Here is a 20,787-nt window from a genome sequence, read left to right on the forward strand (position 1 = left end):
TGTGGCAGAGCTGGGACTAGATATCCCAACTCGTGAGTTACAATCCTATGCTTTAACCACCTTGCAATGGGAGGGATGCTGGGAAAAGGGCCAAGCATGGTGCCCCAGGTACAGTGTCACAGAGTCTTGGTGGTGGCAAGAGGAAGAGAGTTCGTTAGAGCAGATTGCCTGGAGACAGAGGGTTGAAGGACAGAATTTTCTGGCAGTGAAAGGACTAAAGGAAAGATCTGGTTGCAAAGAATGAGGGGAAGGAAGGAAAAATGTAGCTGAAGGTAGAGAAGGAGAGAGGGAAGCAAGATAATTGAAAGAGACACTAGTGCCTTGTAGCAAATAAAAGTTTAGGGAAGGAGCCAGAAGCAGAAAGAAAAAGGGCAAAACATATGGATGCAGAATGTGGGAGCCAGAGAGCAAAGAAGAACCTGGCAGTCTGGCAGCAGGGACATAAGGATTTGAAAGAATGGAGACTGGAGCGTGGTAAGCAAGAGTTCCATAGATATTCAGCAGTAAGGAAACAGAGCCATCCAGCACTGCAGAAGACTCTGATTATCGGGCACCCATGCGGTCAAGGGGACTGCAGTAGTGACTATTTTTATTTGTTGTTTATGTAGAATATAAAACTCTCTCTTTAAAGAAACAAAACCACATCTTTATTGCAGTCTGAGTTTTGACAGCCATGTATTTTAAATAAAAACTCTGAAATGTTTGAGCCCTTTTTGGTAAATACTTTAAAACTTTATAAAATTCAGAAATAATTTCAGTTCCCCCAGGGTCTTGGAGGTGCAGGGTCTGTTTAACCAGGCAACAATTTATCAGTGTTTAGATGTGGTCAACCTTCATGGAAAATTTACATTATTCACTTCCCATACGTCTTTCCAACCAATTGCCTTCTGCACATACTTCTTGGCAGACTCACTAATCACAAGCTATGTAGCTTCCTCAAACTAAAGTGTGCATCGATTGCCATTCATCATGACAATGTCACAAGTTACACTCCAGATGAAATTCACAAGAATGTATTTATTTAGGAGTGCACAAAGGCTCATACTGTCTTGCATCTACATGGAGGACTTATATCTCTCTTTCCTTTCTACTGAAGTCAAGAATGTATCCTATTGCCTGTATTCCTTATAGATAGAAACTGTGTGTGACTATTTCGGGGGAGATCAACAAACTAACTCGTTAAAAAAAATTTAAAGTTAATGAAGTTTAACTTATTAAAAAAAAAAAAAAAAAAAGAAGTTATTTATTATCTCACAGAGGGAGATCAAACCATTATTAAAGATCTAATGAATTGTCAGATTTAAGACCCCATTTATGCCACAGTGCTGAAACTGTCATGTGGGTTTTTTTTAAACAATTATTTGACATTTTGTGATTTTTGTGTATGGGTGCTTGGGTATGAGCTGAACCATTTTCACTATCAATCCCCACAGCTGCCAAGTTGAAACCTGGGCTGCATGAAAAACCGAGAGCGAGAAATCTCACAACTGGGGCTAATGATCTGTCTCTCAGTGAAGGGCATGAATTCCATGTTTCTTCTGGCATTGGAGAAGGGAGGCATGGTGTTTACCTAGCTGGTATGAGATATCTGCAGCTGCTCTTCTTATTGCTTTTGAAAGAGGTTGAGGCCTAGTCTACACTAGAAAAGCTCGCGAGTATAGCTACAGCGGCAAACCCTTCTAGCTTATACCAGCTTATACCAGCAAAAGAGTATTTTTGCCTTTGTCATTTTTACCAGTTACCTGGATGAAATAAGTTATATCAGTGTGGCAAATGACAGATATAACTGTATTATTTTTTATGATTATATGTACCTCAATTTACCTGCCTGATATTATTCTGTCTGACTACATGGAGTTGAATTAGAAGGGGTTGTAAGAAAGACCAAAACAATGGTCAGAGATAAACTCTAGGTAAATAAGTTCAAAGGGACAATAGCTGGGCTATTAAATTGGGAATAGGTGCCAGAAAAAAGTGACACTGCTATTTTGCCAAAGCCAGAGCCTAGATATCAAAAGGATCATAAATAGTTCAAAGCATCCCCTGCAGAAGGGAAGGGTTGGGGGAATTGCTAGCAGCTGCTTGAGGTGAGACACTGGGAGTGCAGCAGTGAATGCAGCAGCAGTCTGTCTCTCCCAACCCAGAGGTGAGGTGTAGGAAGGTGCAGTTGCCTTCCTCCGAGCCGGGGCCCGAAGAAGGGCCACAACTGTGGGGTTGGCAACCGGGAGGCCGGCTAGTGATAGGTCCTGCTGGCTGCCCAATCCAGCACCAGAGGGACGGAGCCTCAGCCAGGGCTGAGGCTATAAGAAGCAGGCCCCACAGCTCAGAGGAGAACAAGCTGCCCCTGGAGGCAGATGTGCAGCCCTGCCGGCTACAGCTGAAGCCTGAACCAGGTCGGGCCGCTGACACAAGCGAATGCCTCCTGGGGCGAAGACCCCGGGAGCGGCCCAAGCGACCAACCGCCAAGGGTTGGATAGGGCCCCTGGGCCTCCTAGACTGGCCAAAGCCTACAGGCCCCCAGGTCTGGGCCAAGCCCATAGGCCCTAGTGATTGGACTGAGTCCCCTGAGCCGGAGGGCTGGGAGACACCCCGAGGCCGGACCTGACCTGGAGGAGCTGCCTGAGGCCGAGCCATCCCCCAAGACGGGACAGGACCTGGAGGAGCTACCTGAGGCTGAGCCATCCCCGGAGCCCTGGGACCTGGAGGAGCTGCCCCTCGCAGAGGAGCTCCCCGCCTTGCCACAGAGGGACTGGCGAGCCTGCCGCGGGCTGTCTACCCCAGTGACAATGAGGAGCCCACTGACACAGTATCTGGGGATACGGGGAGGAAGTAGCCCAGGGACGACCATAGCCATGGCTGAGATCGGGGCAAGCCCCGCCGACTTAGTGGCAATGCCTTTGCCACTACTAGGGCCCTGGGCTGGGACGCAGTGGAGTTGGGTGAGCCTGCATCCTCCTCTCCTCCCCCTTATCCTTACCACCCAGAGAATGAGTATTGTCCCCTGCTCTCCTGACTCAAGGACACTGCTTGCTCGCCCGCCCTGCCTCAGGGCCGGGGCGATAGACTCATAGTCAAAGCTAACATTCCCCTTGCAGGAAGGTGCAGTGGCCTTCCTCCGAGCCGGGGCCTAAAGAAGGGCCACAACCGTGGGGCCGGACCGGACCCCGTGCTACATGAGGTTACCTAGATCGAGTGGAACCTTCCTAAATTCGCATGAAAAGGATTAAGTCTAGATAAGGCCATTGTTGGTTTAACCCATTTCTCTGTCACAGTGTATCTTTGGGTGAATCAACAATACGTTTGTTTGGAAGGAGCTATTTTGAGCTACTTTAATCAGCTCCTGGTCACAGGTTCCTGAAGGGAAGTTTCTTGCAGGTGCCAAATACATGTGAGTCTACTCTGTTAACATGCTAGGAAATAGGAGGGCTGCCACCACAGGATCCAGCCTGAATGGTAGAACTGTGTGGTTCCACCCTAAGAGAAGTGAAGGTAATGAAACCTGTCAGTTGAGGGGTGCACTCGAGAGGGACTGCAAAGGGATCTAAGGCACTGCTTGCTCTGTAGCAATGACATCACGGGTGATGAAACAGGGGCTGTTGTAACTTGGTGCTCCACTAACAGACAGCTGAACACCCATAGAGAGACTGGAAGAAAGAGTACAGATGCAGTTCACCCCATGATAAGAGGCAAAAGCACTTACTTGCTAGGATAACTTTGTCCACAATAGGGCTTTTGCCAATATAGAAATGTCATAAAAATAAAGAAATCACACCCGTAACATTACTTTACCATCAAGTTTCTAGCATAGACCTGCCTGAGTCAGGAAAGCAGTGCTGGAGACAAAGCAAATGCAGCTCTCCCCCACAGGATGCAGGTCTGAACTGGCAGGCACTGGTGCAGTGGTTTCAAGTGTTTTGAAATGGTTGTGAACTGTTAAAGGTCATTAAGTGGTTTAACTTTTTTTTTTTTTTTTTTAAAATAGAGAATATTGGCAACCTCTGATTGGGAATTTGTCTTTTATTGTATTTCCAGGACCATGCCATGCTTTTTAATATAAATTACTGTGGCAAACAACAAGCTTTAGAAGGCATATATTACTTTTTCAAGACATTTAGTAAACTATTTCCAGACTGTATTTTATGTGATGGACATGAAGTTATAGATCCAGCAATAGCTATCACCGCAATGAAGGGTTTTGCTGCTCTCACCTATTAAGCTGAGTATCTTCCCACTGAAGGGATCTTTGTCACTGCTCTGTTTATTGCAACATAAACTCTTAAGTTGTGCTTGCATTCTATTAGGAAAGTAAATCTGATATTCAGGAATTGCATAACTAAATGGGCTGAAACTTGTTCTATAGTAAAGGTGTAAGGAAAGCAGCACGTTCCCCTGCATTGCCTCCTTCATTCCTTCTACTGTTTTAGTTAGTAAAAATCAGCCATGTGTCTGAAATAAGAGGGTTTTAGTTAAAACCCCATGATTTTTCTGTTTGTTTCTGTGAACATTTATTAATGAACTAACAAACATTTTGGAGAAAGGGTGTTTTTATTAAATATTTACCCTTCAGTTAAGGTGCAAGAGCTCCAAATACACGAGGTCAGAGACCTCCTGTAAGCCTTCCAGCAAAACCAGGAAATATCAAACTTGACATTCCTCATATTAATGTGCTTTTTGTTTTTGTTTTTTTAAAATCAGAAACAAATTTTAAAAAACGTTCTAGGGCAAAACAAGATACAAATCCATTATTTTAAAACATCCATCACAGGTTACCTTTAACAAACTTGTTGTGGAAACAGATTCAATGAGTAATACATAGTTTAAAATGAATTTTTTTCTAAATTAACTAAATATGCTGCAAAATCTTTATAGCATGCAATCTACAATCTCAGCTCAGAAAGTAGAATTTACTCTTTCAAATGTATCATTGATAGGGCATAGCTTTAAATCAAATTGGGCTCCCATATTTTACAGACTATCTGAACCAGAGGACAGGCACAGCCAGATGGTTCCTCTTGGATCAGCAACAGGACATGTCCTCATTCAGACCCCAGGACACAAGTTGATTACAGTTTGAGGCCTCTTTCTCTTTCTTCTGCTAGCTATGTATTACTAATAATGTCTAACTAGCTGTACATTTTTAAGTGTAGGAAAAATACAAACGATCTGATTTACTATAATTTACCATGCATTAATGTGATACTTTCTAATCACCGTGAAAAATGTTGAGAGAGTCTTGCATTGAAAACACATTCCTGGATACGCCATGTTCTGTTAGTTTTCCTTTTGTGGCATCACAACTTTTTTGTTGCATTTGGAAAAAAAGTACTCTTTACTATACCTTATCCCCTTTCTCTTCAGGTTCATCCTCATTGAGGAATTCTCGTTTTGGATAAGGAATCTGGCAGCCAGCAAATACACTGAAATATATCAAACAGAAAGCAGAGAGACACTAAACATACATGCTTCTTGAAATTAATTTATTTAATAGCATATATATTTCAGGTTTTTTTCTTTTAATGTTTTGTATTCTATGACTCCAAATTATTGTAGTGGCACCCAATAAGCACCCAACAGATATATAGCTACTGGTAGATGTGCACTGATTTTAGCTTCTGCTATATTTGCTGTTGGCAAACTGTCTTTTTCTAGAACTATAGCAGAACTGAGTGAGCACAAATGACAGCACAATTATTTGCTGTCCTGACACTGCATTTGTTCGCTTTGCTATGTGAATCAACCAGAAACTCTACAGCAGTCAATTGGGAATATGCATAGCACAGTGGATTGAGGACCTGATCCAGTGCCCATTAACGTCATGGGAGTCTTTCTATTGACTTCAATGGCTTTTGTATGACACCTTAAATGTACTAGCTATTCATCTCTGGAGAACTGGAATCAATTAGTTTCTGTGGCCTTGTTTAGAAGGGGGGAAAAAAGTAGTTATTAGATTGAGTCAGCTAACATGATTTGAAATACCACTTGTATCTAGCGTACACACAGTTCAACACCTTTAAAATCACATTGCCAGGTGTTGTAACCTAGCCAAAGGTAGATCAGTATGAGAGAGCAAAGACCTGGTAGATACTAGTAGATAAATTAGCAATTTTAAATTCAGCTGTCTTACATTTTGAAAGTGCTAATCTGTTCTATGCTAATTGCTAAGTGGCATTTCAAATCATTATGGCTGACTTGATATTTTTTTTTTTTTTAAATCCCTTTTTTCTAGGCCTGGTCTACACTTACCTAGAAATTCGGCGGCAGTTGACAGGAGTTACGCAAGCTACACAGAGTAGCCTGCGTAACTCCTGTTGACAGCTGTACTTCTGTTCTGCACGGTGTCTTCACTGCACTGCGCCTATGGGAACTGCGTTCCTGTCGATGCAGTGCTATGCCACTTGAGGAGATGGTTATACTAGGTCAACCGTGATTGATTGACCAGGTCTTCACTTACTGCTCAATCAATCCAGAAAGATTGATCTGATGGCGGCGACTTTGCTGCCGTCAGTGTAAACATACCCTAGTCTAGACAAGATCTATGCTTTCTTCCATGAGGGCTCTTACATCTAAAATCCACTCCCTGTTCATCATGTCTGCAGTCTCTCCTCCTCCATAAATTCCTCTTTAAGCATGCTGTTTTTCTATGAAGCTGCAAACAGTGAGGGGGATATCTGTATTGTATTTTATGAATATCACATGTTCCTCAGTATACCTGCTTGATATTAGCTTATCTGGCTGCATGGAGCCAAATCAAAGGAAGCTGTTGCAGGGAAATACACAGAAAACGAACAATACCACAGATAAGGTACCTTCAGAGAGAATAGCAAGAGTTGTTCTAGGATCAATGAGGGAGCTATTACTTGGAAAATGCCCACCTGCCTGGCTCCAACCTGGCTAGCAAGATCCAGACCTGAGCCTAGGATCAGTGGGGACTCTAACCCAATAAAGACCCCAGTATAAGGAAGATGGGGATTTGAGTGGGCAGCAACTGCTGGATGTGGATCTGTGACAGACAGACAAAAAGAATGCTGCAGGGGCTCTCTCTCATTCCCAAACCAGGGGAAGGGGTACACTTGGGGTACATGGAACGTACGTTTTATTATTTCCTTTCAAGGTTTGGATAAGGCCCAGGCAACTGGCCTCTTTGTTTTAACCCTTTCCGCTGCTTGTTCTGCACTTTTGGGCGAATTAAGAACAATTTGCTTTGAAGGAGTTGTTTTTGAGTCACTTTAATTGGATCTTGGTAACAGGCTCCCAGACAAAAAGGGCATAGAGATGCCAAATACAGTTGGGTCTGTTGTATTATCATGGTTGGTAAACAGGGAGCCTGCAGCCCATGCATCCTGTCTAAGGGTTGTAGGACCCCATGGTTCCATCTAGAGAGGCATCCATTTGAGAAGGATCAAAAAGAGATCTTATGTGCAGCTTGTCCTGTAAGAATGACAGAATCCTATAATCTCTAAAACTCCCCTCAAATAATGGTTAACAAAAGACTAAATATTTTTCAAAATCCAAACAAATATCATAGGACTAACAAGACTCGTGACAGAAGGTCACTGCTTGATCACTCAGACTTTTGTTGCATTGTAAGCTCTTCAGGGCATGGACCTCTTTTGTATACATTTACAGAGTGCCTGGCACAATGGGTTCTAGTCCCTGTATATTTTCTATTCAGATAATATAGCTTGCTTGGCGGGGTTCTTATTGTTTTTCTGCCTGAAAAGTTCTATCCGAAAAGTCCCTAGCACTCTTGGCACAATTAAATAATTACATACCCAAAAACTATGTTAAAAGAATGGTCAGGTTGCAACCACAAGCACTCAGATGTTAGGAAATTTAAGAAATGCCCCTGCATACAGTTATTAATTATTTGATTGCATGCTATTTTTACCACAGCATCCCTGCCTCATTAAGGGCACAGGAAGGATAGGGCTCTTTGAATAGATAGATATTCATAATCCTTTTTATCCTCTTCCCTGAGTGGGTGGTCCTGGGCCTTATTCACTGCACACCATTCAACCCCTGCATGGAATACAGAATTATTAATTTCTTCATGAGCTTTTCCATGCAGCTCATCACTGTGGCATAGGAGTACTACACAAACATGAATGTATTTATATTGACAACACCCTATAAGGTAGGGAAGCGTTACCATCCCCCTTCACAGCTGGGGAACTGAGGCACAGAGAGATTAAGGCCAAAACTATTAAGTGACCACTGAATTTGCTCAGCTTGAGATCTGTTGGGTCTGATTTCTCAGAGTACTTAGTATATGTATAGCAGTTTATATCTTCAAATCACAGCTCTCATCGATATCAGTTGCAATTGTGAGTACTCAGCACATTTGTGAATCAGAACCTGGGACCTCAAGCTGAGCACCTATAAAATGAGGATCACACAATTAGTGGACAACGGTGAAAAGTTTGGTTTAAGTGACTTGTCCAGCATCACATCGGAACTCTGTGGCAGAGGCAAGAACAGAATCCAGTTCTCTAGGGCATCATTCAACTGCCTAAACCATGCAACCATCTTTTCTCCTCCTGCAATCTCCTTCACTACACACCTTCCAACTTCTGAAACAAATGGGGCAGGAGTCTTAGAGACAACCTCATTCACTACAGAACATTAGTTCAACTCCTGTGCATTGAATGACGCAGGAATCCTGTGGAAAAATAGTATGTTATCATGTAATTAAAGTCTGTATCATAATGCGTATGCACAACATAGCTGAATTAAGTTTGCATGGGCAACCTGAAATCTGGCATTTCCTTACTTTTTGAGTGCTTAGCTTTGCAACCAAGATGTTCTTTTAATTACATATTTCTGATGTAATTTCCTAGAAAACTGAAAAACCAGTATCACATGAAACTGTACAGATCCTCCACATGGATCATCAGAAGGGCTGAGGATTCATGGCAGAGACCTCTGCCACCTGAGCTAATGAAATAACCAGCAGCAGCAGTAGCCTGTTTATTCTGTATCTGGACCAGCCACTGAGACAGGGTTGAAACACATTTTACCAGTGGGTAACTTTACTTTCACAGCTACTTGTTGACAGCACAACAGTGGTGAATCCTGGGCTCTTCTCCAGATTCTGGAGGTGACTGTGTCCTACAGCCTCATACTGTCCCCTTAGCCTATCACTCACCCCACCCTCAACCTGTCTCTGCTCCCCTTCTTCTAACACCCCCTAGCAGCCCTTATTGTCCCTGAACTGCAGCCTGTCCCTATCATCCTTCAACCCTGCAGCCTGTCCATCTTCCTCCTCGTTCTCCTACTGGAACACCCTGACAAATTTTGAGTTCCTGCTCCAAAGTAAAGATTTGTTTTCTAGCATGGACAAGACAGCATACCTTTCCTTAAACTCATTCTTGGAAACAGCTAAACCATTTTAGGTAAAACTTTCAACAAAAAACAAAATAAAAACAGCCTGAGGCTGACCCTGTGTGGTATGGGAAATTTCACATGATTAAAGTTTGGTAAAATTATAATGGAAAGTGTTCAGCAATCTTAACTACATGAGATGCTGCTACCACCTAAATCTATAATTAATGATGATAAGAAACTAGATTCAGGTCATATGTGAAAGTGTTTTTGGTATTCTTATAATAACAGCAGATGTATCTGTCCACGTCACACCACTTTCACAGGCATACTTCAAGGTCTCTGCCCAAAGGATACTGTAAACTAAGATAAGAGGGGCTAATTTATACGTAATCATTCAGAACTAAGTACATTATGTATAGCTTTGCTGAATGATGTATGCCTAAAACGGCCTATCGACAAGAGTTTTAGATAAATACTTCAGAATAGTTCTGAGAATCATCACTTCTTCCCTCCTATTTACCCACCTTTACTGAGTGCAGCAAATATAAAGTTGTTGCTCTCCCTATCACTGGTTGATTTACACGAATTGTGCTCCTAGAAAACTCAGAGGTGGAGTCACGGTGATGAGAAAAATGTTCTTATTTACAAGCACATTTCTTTATTTTTAAATGGTCACCATAAACCGTACATAAATAGTTAACCAAAAAAGGCATGACTGTAAAGAACACAAAAAGAGTGAGACACATACTCTGATGTAGGCAATGGATCCTCCTGGAAATAGGGATCCTGCAAAGCCTGCTCTGAGGTAATTCTCTTCGTAGGATCCATGGTAAGAAGTTTTTGAAGCTGTGTAGTGTAACATTAGAAGTAGTAAACAACCATTATTGAAACCATTATTTTTCAAACTAATGGCTTGTATGCCGCACTTACATCATGATCTGGTAAACTACAAATGGCTCATTCAGAAAAGCAAAATAAGCATTTCACGCAGAGAATAACTTCCTAGTTCTATAATGCACAGTCATCAAAAATATTATGACTATGAAGTTTTGCTGGTATGAGAAATAAAATTAACTGGGCTAGATTCTTCAGTGCGGTGTGCTGCCTTGAGCTAGTGAAATAAAGTGGCCCCAAATTCAATGTAACCATCCATGAAGGATCTCCCCAATATAAGGGTGATTCTCTGCTAGCACACAGTTGGCATAGGGGTTCTTATGTCACTCCCTGCTGCTGACACAGCCAGGAAAGAGGCATAGAGGAAAGTGGGTGCGACCAAGACTCCCCTTTGCTTTGCCCTTTGGTTATATTTATAAACAAAGTATACAAGAGCAGCCTTAGAGGAGCTGTAACTCACTGGATGGGGACTGGTCATACACAAAGGTTGCGTCCAGATCAAAGTGCAGAGGTGATCTTTATGCTGCTATTGTGCACCGATCTGTGGCCTGTCCTCTGAGCAGATTAACCACACTAGAAGTACAAGTACTACTCTGCTCCCATATGAGAGACAAAGATTGTATGCCTGTTCTCTTTTGCTTGCAGATGCAAATGCTATGGAGGCAATGTGCTCAGCCGTCCGCAGGTAAAAGTCCAACACAAGAGATGGACTTTGCAGTGTATTTGCAAGGTTTAAAGACCAGGGCTCTGGTGGACCTTTCTATATTATAGATATGTTAAATAGCAAATAATTAAAGAAAGCAATCATCCTTCAGAAGGAAAGGTGATCCCTCTCTCTCTTCCACCATACATGTATAATTCACGAATTTACATATGATATAACTAAACAGGGATTACTCTGTCTGTCTCAGAAAGGTGGCCAATTCTGGGGTGAAATGCAGAAGCTTTTTAATACCATATAGGGACACTAGACAAGCAAATCTGTTAAAATATTAAAAGCTATGGCTGCAGCTATCTTTTTTTTTTTTTTTTTTTTTAAATTCATATTCTTATCCTGCTATCATTCTCCAGTAAACAGAAATAGAACAGTTTTAATATTACAACACATTTCAAAGTAAAATAATCCCTAAAGCACAATGATGTACGTACCAAAAGGAAAACTTTACTGTCAGGCTTGACTTTGTGTTTCTCCATGTATTTTATGAGGCTACTATTGGCATATCTGGAAAATTGTAAACACATTTCAAAAGTAATATACTGTAGGATTATGGCATTGCACCAAGCAATAAAGAAAATGCAGACTAGTTCAAAAGGACACGTTTTATATTTCATTTGTTAGCAGATGTAATGTCCTATATGTATTCTGCCATTCACTCTATTTGTGAAGTGTGAATATTCGTCCTAGCTTTCAGTGTTAGCATTTTTAAAATTGTTTGTACTTTATAACAATGGAATGTACAGCTTTGATGGTATATGGCTGAGGTCTTGACAGTGGCACACAGCCATAGCAAATGTTGTGGGGAGAGCAAAGCTGCACTATACGAGTGGAAGCTACTTTGTCAAACAGGCACAATGGCGGCAACAGTGCAGCCCCTTCATCATCCATCATTTGCCATTTGAGCAGCTGTTGCAACCATTCCCTTCAGTTGGCAGAGAAACAAGTCTGTCTCTTTTCTGAGGCATGTGAAGCCATGTGAAGTCTTCACATTTCTTGAGCTCAAATATTCCCATTAAGAATAAATCAGACATAGAATTTATGTCTTGCTTTTATAAAAATCTGTAGACCTCAGTGGGTAACTATTATTATGATTATTTTACAAAGAGATAAACTGATGCACAGAGGAGTCAAGTGGTTTGATGAAGGTCACATAGAGAATCCAGGGCAGAGCTGGAAACAGTACCCAAATTTCCTGAATCCCACCTCTGTGCTTTATCGTGGACTATGTTGTTCCTTGTACTCTTTCCCTCCCTTGTCTATCAGTGCAGGGGACGATCTGATTTACTCAGCAAAACCTCTCGCCAACAGTGAAAGATGGACACTAACATTCTTTTAAATCCAAATAATGCTCTTCCAAAATCTAAACAAAACAGAAGATAATCTCTAGTGCTGATTTCTGTGGATCTGTTACAAGCAGGTTTTAATCACCGTCTGTGGTACAATCACTTACGTTGTTCTCCTAAAGTCTTTTTGAAGTGTGGGATATTCCGGCATCTTTCTTATATCTTCCCAGTCTTTATCTTAGACAAGATAAAGCAATTGAGCAGTTTAAAGTACAGGTTAAGTAATACGATGTACATAAACTAATATTTTTCTGACATTTTCTGTTAGTTGTTCAGTATTGTTATTCCACAAGTCCCACCACTTTCTTGTACAGAAATGCCAAATTCATCATACTGCCAGTTTTCATAAAGCTACAGAGCTAGTAATTTGCTTTAAACCAAAATCCAACTCTTAAGAGTTTATGCCTGACCTTTTAATGAAAGTAAATTACCTGCTGGGAATCCCATTACACTAAAAATGCGATCTAGCTGATCGTGATGAAAAGGATTGCTCGTTTTGATGTCTTCCTGACGACAGTGAAAAATAGGTTCTGAAGTCAATAGCTCAGCAAATATACAGCCAATTGCCCATATATCTAGGAAAGAGGGAAGATAATTTATGTGAATTGACCACATTCCATCAGCCTGATTTCTGTTCTACACAGTACAGACACAATACCTCATACTAAAATTCATTACAATAATTTAAAACATGTAGTAAATTAATACACGTGAAATGGAATAACTGCATCACCACATTTTAGGTTACAAGCCAAATCAAATAAACTCTCTTGTAAATTCTGTCTGAAGTTGGACCTGGCAGTCTAACACATATAGCAATACATTCACAGAGCAGAAGCCCTCCCAATATCTGCTGACAACTTAATCTTCAAGGCATTCAACTGATTATCTAAAACAGAACATAATGCTCCAAAGAGGATACATTGAAATAATAGCTCTATCAGATACTCTAAAGCAATTCCTGCAAGGCAATCAAGTACATACTGATAAAGAAAAATTATAACAGCTTGTGTGTCTGGCAAACAATGCAGACTAGATAAAATGGAAAGAGCACGATCCAAATTTTAGCTAAAAAAGAAGACCGATTGCAACTTTCTCAACCAGTTAAAAAGACTGGAACTAGCTCAGTTATGCCCACTGGAACTATTTTACAACAGTGTTATCTATGGTAGCTTGATAGCAAGTGCATTCATAAACAGCACAACAGAAGGGGATCATCTCAATGAATGCAAATTCTAGTAACATTTGATACAAAAAGGTTTTATGTTCTATCATGTTAACATGCTGTGCAAAACAAAATGTACAACCCAGAACAGCAATTTCAATTACAGTACATAAATGTATAGTTTAAATGTGATCTAGCTAACTCCACTAACAGCAGGCCTAGAGTTCTGTACTACAACCAAGTTACATTATGCTGAACACCCTAAAAATGTGAAATAGTCCAGCAATGGGTTAGAGGATAGGAAAAAAACACTGGTAGAAAAACTGATTAGTTAAAATGGAATACTGACACCACTTTAGAAAAGATGTTGAAATTAAATAAGTACAGATTATAGAAAACAGACTGTGGAGTCCTTGCTTGAGGCAGGATGCTAGATTAGATGATCCAAGAAGCCCTTTCCAACCCTGTAACGTCGGACAGATTTCATGGACACACAGATTAATTTACCCTTATTTTAAAAGTGGATTGTTTTTTAACTGGAAACTGGTTTACTGAATCTGTGAGCTGAATTAAGCATCACCAGAAAAATAATTTATATGAGACACTTCATATAATCTAAAGACATAAAAGAAAATGTAATCAATTTTGTGTGGACCACATTCTTAAAGAGTATCTGATGTCTTACAGAAAATTATTTAAAAGCAATTTTCCTATAGAATTATAGAAGTTACAGATGATGAAAGAGCTATTAGATCATGCAGGCTGTCTTCCTGTCAATGAAACACTTTCCCCCATAGTACCCCTTTGTATTAATTTCTCCGCTTAGTTTTCAGTGTCCCAAATTTCTCCACTTTCTTTGAGAAACGCCATTCCACAAGTCAACAACATCTTACTATCAGACATTTTCCTGATGGTCATCTTAAATTTTCCCTTTCATAATTTCATCCCATTATTTCTATGGTATAACTTGCTATACACATTTAGGTCACATTCTCAGGCATTGTCTTGCTTTGATTTTATTATTAGGGACAGTTGCATGAAAACAAGTTCTTAAGATTTTATCTCCTCCTGCATTCATGTGCAGCCTTATATTTACATAATTTCTATGTGGGTCAAGTGAAAAGACTTTATCATTCAGTCTTACATGAGGTGTTAACATCTTCCACTTAAAGTGCCATATGCAATCAGTGATCTCCTTTTGGCGATAAAGATTACCTGGAAAACTTTCTCAGATATGACACATTAAACTTTGGAAATCTATTCCCTCGTGAGCTAGCCTGTGAGTGAGGCAGTTTACAGGTGAGGATGGATTCAAGTATCCTGGGTCATGTTTTATAGATTAACAGAGAAAGTACATTTCTCTATCTTCCTGGCTTCACAAAAGTTGCCACAACAAACAGTGGAATTTTTTCTATAATAAAAACTTCTTTTTTTTTAATACACCTGGGCTATAAACTCAAAATTTCAGATTAATGTTTCATTTGTTCAAGGAACACATTACTGAGCAACATGAGAATACTTGAACTATGTTGCTTTTCAGTCATTACATTATTTAATATGTGCAGTTCATAATCCCAGAGTTTAGCCTGTTCAGCTTCTTGCCGGGTTTCCTTCAATTTCAGGGTATTATCAAAAATCTCCTCAGAATACTTATTAAATTATAGAACATCTGTAGCTTTCATTTTTCATTGAATCACAGATTTATGCAGACAGAAAAGGCATCATGAACTGCAGTAGATCAGGATTTTCTCTACGCTAATTCTTAACTTTTATGTAACCTGCTCTAACACACATCCTTGGCAGATACTACTGCAACTGCCTAATTGCCCCCTACTCCTAGATAGAGTCAATAAAAATTAAATATTTTTTAAAAAATCAGATTTTTTAAAATTTAAATCAGATTTTCTAATTTAAATTAAATACAGGTTTTTTTTTAAAAAACAAACTTATTTATAAGTAAATTTGAAATTATGACAACCTATGTTAAGGGCTAAATTTACTGTAATCTACTGAAATAATTTAAATTATTATTATTATTATTATTTTTAAATTAAGCAATACATGTTTGCTGCTAACTTTCAAAGAAAGTCAAACCACTGAACTGGTTGGTAGAAGTCACTAACTAAGCACCTGGGAACACCATGGTTTACTGAAGTGCTAAACCAGCTTTTGAAATCAGTAGCCTCTTCTGCAGATGCAGAGAAAAAAAAATTATTTCGGTTTATTCAGCTAGTTCAGCTCAAAGACTAGTTCATTCAAAGTTAAGAAACCAGTTTGGGGGCGGGGGGAGGGGAGAACAAACAGGAAAGCTTGTTTTCCTCTTCCAAGATATAAATAAAAACCAGGTGAGAAAGGATGAGATAGATCTATGAGTTCTAAAATCTTGAAGGACGTGGAGACCAGAAAAAAACAATTCAATTAACTAACTACAAATAATACTTCCTTTGTTTAAAAATTCAGTTAGTTTTACATGCATAACATGCTTTGATAAACTTTTTTTCTTCTGTATACAGCACGAACTAACTAAAAATTAAAAGTAAAATGTTTTATGCATTTTAATTGAATTTTAATTTCTATGAAACTAGAACGTGACAAATCATGTACAAAACTGATCTAACAAATAAGAAATTAAATGTAAAAATTAAGAATCTGAGTAAATGTGAGTTAAGCTATAATTGCTTAAATAATGTGTATAAAAATATACTGTATCCTCCTGATTAGCAAAAAGAAGCACAACATTTAGTGTAAAGGCTATATTTAGTTGCAAATCAACGTTTTAATGGTTGCCAACAAGTGAAACCCAACCTTTATTTAGGAAAATAACTAAAAAGTACAAATGCAAAACAAGATTAAAATTTGTGATTTAAATTGCTTTGATTTAAATCAATCCACCCTGCTGTTAGGCATGTTTTTCTATCACATTTCTCAATTCTACTTTTGTATAATATTGGCAATTTGTGATAATTATCTTTGAGACAATCTCCTGGATTATTTGTATTACACCAATCATGTATAGTTTGGGTCTGATTATGAAAATTTTTATAAAAATAGAAGATAATCCTCCTGCCCTTATTTATTTTATGGACCCAATCCTGTAAACACTTAGGCCTGGTCTACATTTAAAAGTTAGACTGACCTAACTATGTCACTATGGGTAGGTCTACACTGTCGACGGCACTGTTGGCAGTGCAGGATCAATTTTGCAGGATTGATTAAGCGGCAGTGGAGACCCGCTCAATTGATCCGGTAGTCAAGTCAATAAATCCACCCCTGCAAAAAGATTAATGCTGCGTCGACGGGAGGGCATTTCCTGTCGGCGCAGTGTGATGGGGACAACTCGCTAATTAGAATTTAGGAAGTCGACTGGAGATACTCAAGCTACTCTACATAGCTTGCGTATTTCCAGTCGACTGCCACCAAATTTCACCAGCAGTGTACACCAGGCCTGAGTCAAACTAACCCCTGGGGTAAACATGGCTAGGCTGACGGAAGGATTCTTCCACCTTTCAGAGAGCTGGATTAACTATATCAATGGAAAAAGCAGTTTCATCAATGTAGGAAGCATCTACACTATGGTGCTAGAGCAGCACAGCTGCAACGCTATAGCTGTAGCAGTGGTAGTGTGGACATACCCTTAGTACAGAGTTTAACCCCAAATGAAACCAAAGAGACTATATCCACAATAGTAACCACCTCCCTTGGAAGTGAGTGTTTGCAAAGTTGAGTCTAAACACTCAAATAAGATTTTAAAAAGTCTTTCAAATATAAAATATGTTGCCTCTCCACCTTTAGTGTTACAGGCACTTGATGTAAAATAAAGCATTAAAACAACAGTTTTAATGAATAATTGTAAAACACCCTTAAATAATAACTAAAAAGAGGTAAAAGTCTACCCCAATAGGTTCTCACCTTTCCCTATCCCTAAAGGTCAGGAGAAGGGATATTTCACTGCTCCTGAGCTGCTGAAGCTAAGGCAGTATCCATTCTGCTCCTCTACGCCCCCAGGACCAAAAGCACAATTTCATCCAAACTAGGAGGGTAACAATGCATATAAAGTTTTAGGAGCTTGGCAAAATAGATGCAAGATGACATGCTGGCTTAATATAGACAAGGTTGTTTTATTTTTGCTAAGTTAATTATACTCATACTTGATTTTCTACTATCAAACTCTTGCTAAATTCCAACTCTGGTCTACAGAAGCTGAAAATGTTGCAACCTGATTCCCTATGTTTTTGCAGAGAAAGCACATAATGTTCCCTGATTTGGTAAATGGAGATATCCTGATCCATGAACCAAATAATATAACTTTCCCTATCAGCCTGGTTCTATCAAACTCTCCTTTTCCTATGATATGGTGAAGATTGAGAGATGAACACATAGCTACCCATGGCAATGGTTTTTCATTGATGAAATACAGAATAATTTATAGTACATTTAGGGATGGAAGATATGGCAAACAAAATTAGTTCTACCTGTAATGGGTTTCATCTAGAAAAGTGGCAAATTTCAAGTTCAGATGCTTATTTGACCATTAACTCAACCATTTGAACTCTGTCTTCCATAGTTGTCCAGGCTCTCTCCCTTTTTCAAACAACACCAAGCTCAACCAGTCTCATTCCCCCTAATTTTTCTCTATAGCTTTTGGGGTGGACTATCTGTTCTGGGGGGAAATGATTAAGTAGCCTGTTCCCTTTTCCAATGTAAAGTTCTTTTTTATTACATTCTCCCAGTTCCCACCTGTAATGTCTTCTCTATTGTAATTGCTATCCACGTATTTTAAAAATATCTCATGATGTTTTATAATTGGGAAAACAGACTTTTAATATAACCAATTTAATTGTTGTTGTTTAAATATATACTGTTCCTATAAGAGCCTGTGACACCATATTACAGTAGAACCTCAGAGTTACAAACACCATAGTTATGAACTGATCAGTCAACCACACACCTCATTTGGAACCAGAAGTACACAATCAGGCAGCCACATAGGGGAAAAAAAAATCAAATACAGTACAGTAGTGTGTTAAACATAAACTACTAAAAAATAAAGGGAAAGCAGCATTTTTCTTTTGCATAGTAGTGTTTCAAAGCTGTATGAAGTTAATGTTCAGTTGTAAACTTTTCAAAGAACAACCATAACGTTTTGTTCAGGGTTACGAACATTTCAGAGTTACGAACAACTTCCATTCCTAAGGCGTTTGTAACTCTGAGGTTCTACTGTATTGGAAAGTTTTTATGATTGGCAATGTCCCAGGTTTGAAATTTGTGACAGTAATGGCTTTTTAGGACAGCTGCTAAATTAGGACTTATACTGCATAGCCCATTCTACACGTTAGCATTGTAGCTAAAGTGTAAGTATAAAAGAATCCAAATCTAGAGCATTTTTAAACACTGGGATGATTTAACAGACAAGTGCGCACATATTCTTTTCTTTAAATGGAAGGACAATCTCACTACTTTATTTGTGGCAACCTGAAAATACTATTTTCTTTGGAGGAAATCAGGACAACTTGCTTTAAATTCTTATACAATAACCTTGCAAAGAATATACAAATTGCTTTTTATTCCCTTAAAAGTGGTATAAAATAATAATATGGATGGGTTTTATAGAATACTTATTTTTCTCTGTTCAGCAAAGAGAATCGAGAAAGATCAGGAGTATCTTTTTGGAGAATATTTTTTCAGTGCAGTTGATATGTGGGACACAACATTATCTAGGTTAATTATTTCCAGTATCTCAACAGAGTAGAATTCATCCTTTTCTTACATAAAATACATCTTTTATGCAAATCTAGATTCTATAAAATTAGGACTAAGTTAATAAGGGGAGAGAGCAGACCAACAGAAAGCAGACTAGAGTATGACTGCTATCTAGATATCTATTCAAAAAGAGCAAGTGGGATGACCTCTCCCAGATCTAGCATGATATCAATGCCAGGAAAAATAATGGAAAAGCTCATGTAGCATTCAATTCAGAATTAAATATAGGAATATAATTAATGCCAATCAACAGGGTTTTATGAAAAATACATCACATCACACAAACCAGATTTCATTCTTTATTGAGATTATAAATTAGTAAAGGCAATTTGCGCAGATGTAATATAGAGACTTTTGAGTGTTTGACTTAGAACCGCATGACACTCTGATAAAAAAAATTAGCAGTATATTCTATATCAATAAAACACATTTTAAATGGATTAAGAACTGGCTAACTGACAGATTTCAAAAAGCAGTCATCAATGGGGAATCATTTTCAAATGGGAGTATTTCTGCAGGAATAGGGTTCTGCAAGAATAGGCCCAATGCTATTCAGCATTTTTATCAATGACGTGGAAGTAAATATAAAATCTGCTGATCAGATTTGCAGACACAAAGATTAGTGGCATGTTAACTAATTATGAGAACCAGCAGTCATACAGAATGATCTGGATTGCTTGATAAGCTGGATCCATTCAAACAAAATGCATTTCAATATAGCCAAATGAAAAGTTATACATCCAGGAACACAGAATGCAGGTGACACTTACTGAATAGGGAACTAGAAAGTCCTAGAAAGGAGTGACTTTCAAAAGGATTTATGGATCATAGTGAACAAGCAACTCAACACAAGCTACCCAGTGTAATGCTGTGGCAAAAAGGGCTAATACAATCCCTGGATGTATAAAAAGGAAGTGAATAGGAAGATGATTTTACCTTTGTAAGTTAGTAAGATCAATAATGGAATATTGAACTGAACCATGACCAGTTCTGGAATACACATTTTAAAAAGGAATTTGAAAAATTAGAGAGGATGCAGAAAACAGTCACAAAAAAGATCTGAGGGCTGAAGAAAATGGCTTAGAACTTGTCAACATTGGGAATTCAAAGGGAAAATTAGTGCGAAATAGCTAGGGTCTGAATTTAAAGCACAATAACTAGTCAGCATTAATTCTCCATGTGGGAGGCTCTTATTCTGCACTAATAGAGAGTGTCCACATGGGAGTTAGTGCAAGAATAGCTATCTGGCAGTTGCAGATTCTGGGCTTTTCCTCATGTAGCCCTTCCAGTGAAAGATTTAAAGAGCTCATTCTGTTTAGCTCAGTCGTTCTCAACCTATTTACCATTGTGGTCCACACATGCAGCTCTCTATCTGTTATGTAGGCTGCATCCACACAATATATATACTGCCTGTTTGGCCCTTAGGATGTCACATGGGCTGCAGCTCTGTGCTAATTGGGCCATAAGCGGACTACAGGTTGAGAACCACTGGTTTAGCTGATCAAAAAGAAGAATGAACAGTGACTTGATAAGTGTATAAATACCTTCCTGGAAAGAAAATACCAGGTAATAAAGAGTTCTTT

General features: G+C 39.1%; 1 protein-coding gene across 2 annotated transcripts in view; it reads right to left on the reverse strand.

Annotated features, from left to right (window-relative positions):
- The window catches only part of CDK19 (cyclin dependent kinase 19), a 173,150-nt gene that overhangs the window by 8,722 nt on the left and 143,641 nt on the right, over window positions 1-20,787 (reverse strand). For both annotated transcript variants that reach the window (XM_067546596.1, XM_067546595.1), the window contains 5 exons: window positions 12,711-12,854; window positions 12,387-12,456; window positions 11,368-11,440; window positions 10,073-10,170; window positions 5,339-5,417 (listed from right to left, as the gene is read on the reverse strand). In XM_067546596.1, the coding sequence (XP_067402697.1) occupies window positions 5,339-5,417; window positions 10,073-10,170; window positions 11,368-11,440; window positions 12,387-12,456; window positions 12,711-12,854 (464 nt within the window). The remainder of the gene's footprint in view (window positions 1-5,338; window positions 5,418-10,072; window positions 10,171-11,367; window positions 11,441-12,386; window positions 12,457-12,710; window positions 12,855-20,787) is intronic.

The sequence above is a fragment of the Emydura macquarii genome, unplaced genomic scaffold, assembly GCF_026122565.2.
Source record: "Emydura macquarii macquarii isolate MOO-44397 ecotype Brisbane River unplaced genomic scaffold, CSIRO-AGI_Emac_v2 contig_1146, whole genome shotgun sequence".
NCBI lineage: Eukaryota > Metazoa > Chordata > Testudines > Chelidae > Emydura > Emydura macquarii.